The sequence below is a fragment of the Mus pahari genome, chromosome 15 (genome assembly GCF_900095145.1).
Source record: "Mus pahari chromosome 15, PAHARI_EIJ_v1.1, whole genome shotgun sequence".
Classification (NCBI taxonomy): Eukaryota; Metazoa; Chordata; class Mammalia; order Rodentia; family Muridae; genus Mus; species Mus pahari.
Window position 1 is genome coordinate 3,189,798 of NC_034604.1, and position 5,406 is coordinate 3,195,203.

Sequence of the window (5,406 nt, forward strand, 5' to 3'; positions counted from 1 at the left end):
GAGAGAGAGAGAGAGAGAGAGAGAGAGAGGTGCTGAGAACAAACTAAGCTCAATAATGTCAGTCACTAAAGCACACTTCTCAGTGAGCTGCATTCCGGCAGCTGTAGATTATGAGAGCTAAGTGGACATTGTAATTCTGTGAAGTTATGCTAAAGCACTTCATCCTGGCAAGTTACGCTAATGAACTTCCTTTGAAATGTTAATTCGGGACATTTCTTACTCCTCCATTCTTCACTTTATGTCTATTTCCACCTCAGTGTTCTCACCTAGTTAATCTACTGACTTTTTAGGTGTTCATGAAACGCTTTAGCTAACATGGTTGTTACTATAACTCGATTATTTGTGTTTTCATAAAATCTTAACTATTTTTGTAAGATTATAATCTAAACCCAAACTGTCAAGTGCACCCAGGGCACATTCTACATTGAACTTTCCTGTGGTCTTCAGTGTCACCACTAGAGGGTGCAGCAGAGTCACTACCCTTCAGCATTTCTCTCTCCCTGCAATTCTGGGATACAGAAAAGACCAACCCTAGCTGAAGGGAAGCAGAAATCTCAGCTGGTTACAGCAATTCTTTATTCAGTTGGGGTAAGAGTGTGTGGCAGACAGAAAGGTCAGTTCCACCTCGCTGTCCTGAGCTAACTTCCCCAGGCTGCTTGCTTCAGTTTCTTGTTCTCTCTCCATCTTGGTCTCCCTGACTCAGAACTCCTCAGGGACAAAGGCTCAGTTTCTTTCACTTCAGTGCAATGAATGTACAGATGGCAGAAGTAAATGCTTGTGGGTGTCTGTCTTAGTCAGGGTTTCTATTCCTGCACAAACATCATGACCAAGAAGCAGTTGGGGAGGAAAGGGTTTATTCATCTTACACTTCCACATTGCTGTTCATTACCAAAGGAAGTCAGAACTGGAACTCAAGCAGGTCAGGGAGCAGGAGCTGATGCAGAGGCCATGGAGGGGCATTTCTTACTGGCTTGCTCAGCTTTATCCTATGGTAACTTCTCCTAGTCCTGTTCTCTTGTGGGATCCCAGTTCTTGTATGTGGAGTTTTCTTGATTGCCCTGTGGACTGTGGATAGCCGAGGCAGATTCCACTCAAACACCAATGCTGCATGCCCACAGGCCTGCAGGGCTACATGGTATTCAAAGCACTGTATGGAGGTTAGGCTTGGCCCTCTGGGGTGCTGATGGTGGCTCTGACAGCAGCTGCAGGGAGTCCTCCTGTAGAATTCCTACTCACACATCTGTTTAGGTTTCCTGGTAGGAGTCTGGAGTCATTGGTCACATTTGTAGTAGCAAGTACTGTCCAGTTGGAGGGAAAGTTCAGGGCCTGGTTGTAGAAGGGTTTGTTGGGGTGCTGATCAAGTCAGTTGTAAAGTTGGAGAAATAACTTATGGGGTGATAGGAAACTCCTATTCTTGGTGTTTTCCAAAATCATTATCAGACAATTGTTCCAGTGTAGCTTCTTGTCTTCTATCTTACCTGGAAGTTTTCAAGATTTTATTTCTTTTAATCACTAAAGTGTTTTGCTAAATACAAGTGTATTAGTCAACATTCTCTAAAGTGTATATATTCACATGTATGCACATGCACAACCACATTCACACACACAGAGGGCATGTAAACACACCCACAGAGGGGGACATTTATTAGATTGTTTTACAAGCTGCAGTCTGCATAGCTCAATAATGGCAGACACATAAAGTTGAGAATCTGGTATCTGCTCAGTCCATGAGACTGTCTCAGTCTGAGTCTGGCATTTGAGGGTTCCTGGAGAGCTGTTGGTCTTTAGTCTATGTTGGAATCCTGAAGAAATTGGTTCTAACGTTGGTGAAGAAGAGTTCCTGCAACTAGTTAGATGAATTTGCCAGCAAGCGTGAGGGGAAGCAGGCAAAAAGACGTTTTTCTGTCTTCCAAGTCCTAAAGTCTGGGCTGCACCAGAAGGTTCCGCCTACATTTAGAGTGGGCTTTCTGCTTTAAAGGATTTGATCAAGAAAGACCAGCCTGGCCTAGGACTCACAGAGATCCTCCTGCCTCTGCCTCCTAAGTGTTGTGATAAAAGGCATGTACTACCACTTCTGACTCAGGTATTTTTAACTTTTACTGATTGCATGAATTTAGTAGTATGGCATGATATTTGATATGTTCATATGCAATGGAATTATTATAATTATAGAGTATGCCTTTATCTTACAGAGTTACCCTTTTAAATGAACATCTTTACAGGCACATTAAAAAAAAAATCAAAGTAGATTCCTTCCACAGGCCATAGCTTTACCTGTTAAGCCACCTATCATTAATCTGTCCTATATCGTTAGATTCACTAGCTGACTCAAAGTTTCTGTTGTTGTCTTTTGAGAGAAGGTCCACTCTGTAGATGAAGTTAGGCTGGAACTCACAGTCTAGCCTTAAACACACAACCTTCCTGCCTCAGCTTCCGAAGTGTGAGGGTTACAGAAGTATGCTTCCATACCTCAGTGTGTGTCTTGAGACCGATTCTAAGCCTATAATTGTGTGCAGTCCATGTCCTGCCACAACTTCAGAGTTCAATCACTATTTTACTCTGATGCCACCATTCTCTGAGATGCAAGTCATGTAGGAACCCTGAAGTCATTTGGGGGAACATGAGACATACTCCATGTTAACATTTTTTCCTTCTGTGCAGGACTTGCAAGTGTTCAGAGCGGTCATGTTCAAATCATGGGGAGGAGATGCGGTGGAAGACCTCTTCAATGGTGGCTCTTGTAGGGCCCTGCCCTGAGTGCCCTCAAGTGCCATATCTAACAAGCAGCACCATGGAGCCACAAGGAAATGTGTCCCAACCCTCCCAATGCCCAGAAGCCAGATGTGAATGCATGGAAAATCCTAGGAGTTTGGTGAGTTCCTCTGGGTTTTAACTTCCTGACATCACTTGGTGCTTAATTTGAGTGAACTCCTGAGTTATTTAGTTGATTTATGCTTTGATAGGAGAAGGTCACTAATGCATATAAGGAAAAGAGAAAATTTATAATTAAAAACATTATCCTTGAGCTCTCATTTTCAATAATGCTCGTCATCTGTGTTAATACTTGTAAATAGGCGGACAGAGATTAGCTTTGTTAAACTCTGCACCTACATCAAGTGTTACAAAACGTGCATGAGTTGGGTAGAGAAGTCCTGGATTATTTTAAGAAAGATGTGCAAGTCTTTTTACTTAAAAAAGTAACCTACTACTTTCTTTCCAAAGTCTGAAGATAAGGAGAAAGTATGGCTTGAACTGATCAGCTCTGTACGTTTTCTACACTGTGCTTTGCATCGAGAAACCAGGAGGACTAAAGAGCTACAAAAGGAGCTAGCCGAGTAAGACTTTATTCAACCATTATTTGGCTTAGCTGTAATTGCATGAAACCCTAAATACAAATTCACACTGAAAGTGCAGTATTGTAATATGGACTTTAGACACTCAAAGTGCATCCCGAACAATTTTGGTTGTCAAAATATTACATTTGATCTTTAATCACTTTAAAAACAATAAGAATAATGCCAACTGCTCCCCTCTTCTTCGACCTTGAATATTTATTCCCACAGATTTTATTATCCATTTCTTTTATCCTTATAATAACTTGATTTAAAATAAAAGTGGGCCAGGTTTTTTTCCATATTAATTTTCATTATTGGTAGCTAGTAAAAAAAAAGAGAGAGAAACATACACAATTATATCACACAAAAGTGATTTTTATTATTTTATTAATTTTTTTCCTGTTTCAGAATTTCATATGTGCACACGATGTGTTTTGATCAGATCCACCTCCCACCTTCTCCTCTAGTTTCTCCTTTGTGCTTCCTACACCATTTTCCTCCATACTTTATGTGCTAATTTTTAAAGACACACCAAGTCTCTTGTTCTTGCCGGTATGAGAATAGATACAGGACTATCTACTGGAATAAGGCTAGCCCTCAAAGGACCACATCCCTAAAGAAAACTGATTCTCCCTCTCCCAGCAGCCATTAGTTGCCAATAGCTCCTCATCTCAGGGTAGAATGTTCTGAGCCCCAGTGCTGCATAGTTTTGTGTCAACTCGGCACACGCTAAAGTCATCTGAGAGGAGGAAACCTCAATTAAGAAAATGCCTCCTTAAGATCAGACTGCAGGCAAGCCTGTAGGACATTTTCTTCATGACTAATAGGGGAGGACTACCATGGAATGGTGGTCCTGGGCTCTAGATAAAAAACAAAACAAAACAAAACAGGTTGAGCAAAATCAGTAAACAGCACCTCTCCATGGCCTTTACATCAGCTCCTGCCCTCAGGTTCCTGCCTTGAGTTCCTGTCTTGACTCTCTTCATTAATGGACAACTTAGGGGAGGTGTAAGCCAAATAAACTCTTTCCTTGCCAAATTGCTTTTGGTCATGGTGTTTCTGCACAGCAACTGAACCACTAATTAGGCAGCTGCCTCTCCCATCCTTGCTGTGATGTGTACTGGTTTGATCTTATACAGGTCTTATTCATCTAGTCAGACTGCTTTGAGTCCATGTGTTTAGCAGTCCTATGGTGTCCAGAAAACAGTTTCGCTTCATGTAGATGTCCACTACTTACTGCTCTTGCCATCTTCTTTCCCACTCTTTGACAATGGCCCCCAAGCCTTAGGAAGGGAAGAATGTGGTGATATAGGTCCCAGTTGGGGCTAAGCACTTCCAGTCTTTATTCTCTGCATCTTGGCCAGTGTAGGTTACTGTGTGAATCACCATCTACTGCAAAAAGACGCTTCTCTGATAAGGGCTGAGTGATGTGCTAATCTATGGGCATGAAGATATTGTGAAGGGAACTGTACAACTGCGTCCATTTAGCATATTAATATTAGTTTTCTCCTACAGTCTGTGACCCAGACAGCTATAGATTTGGGCCCAGTTAGCAGTACCAGGCATAAGTTTCATTTTGTGGTGTAGGATTTAAATCCAGTCAGAAAGAGCTTGTTTCCTTCACAACATTCATGGTGCTGTAAGTGGGCATTTATGCAAACTAGTTGTTATTGTAGCTCTCAGGAGCCACAACCCTGCAAGACTGTTGATTACTTCTAGTAGCAAGTATACTTCCAGCACCATGAAAGATAACCGATGGGAGAGAAGTATGCAGGCAAATTGGGACCAGCTTGATTTCTCCATGTTCTATGAAACAAGTAAATGGTTTCAGCAAGTCATCAGCAGCAAGTCTTATTATCAAGTTCTGGAGGGAACTAAAGACAGTGGCAGCAACATGAAGTGTTTATGGGGAGACTATGCAGTCCACTGATCAACACTTAAGAAAGGGATTACCTGCCCTTCTGGTCTGCACCAGCACCCAGTCACCTAGGGTGTGGATTTGGTGGACACCCCCACGGTCCCTAGCTGACTACCTAAGCGATCTTAGGATCACTGGTGAGTGGAACACAAC

At 42.1% G+C, this 5,406-nt stretch overlaps 1 protein-coding gene across 2 annotated transcripts in view; it reads left to right on the forward strand.

Moving 5' to 3' along the window:
- Ankrd26 (ankyrin repeat domain 26) overlaps nt 1–5,406 on the forward strand; it is a 47,389-nt gene that overhangs the window by 33,966 nt on the left and 8,017 nt on the right. For both annotated transcript variants that reach the window (XM_021214935.2, XM_021214936.1), the window contains 2 exons: nt 2,662–2,872; nt 3,223–3,335. In XM_021214935.2, coding sequence (XP_021070594.1) covers nt 2,662–2,872; nt 3,223–3,335 — 324 coding nt within the window. The remainder of the gene's footprint in view (nt 1–2,661; nt 2,873–3,222; nt 3,336–5,406) is intronic.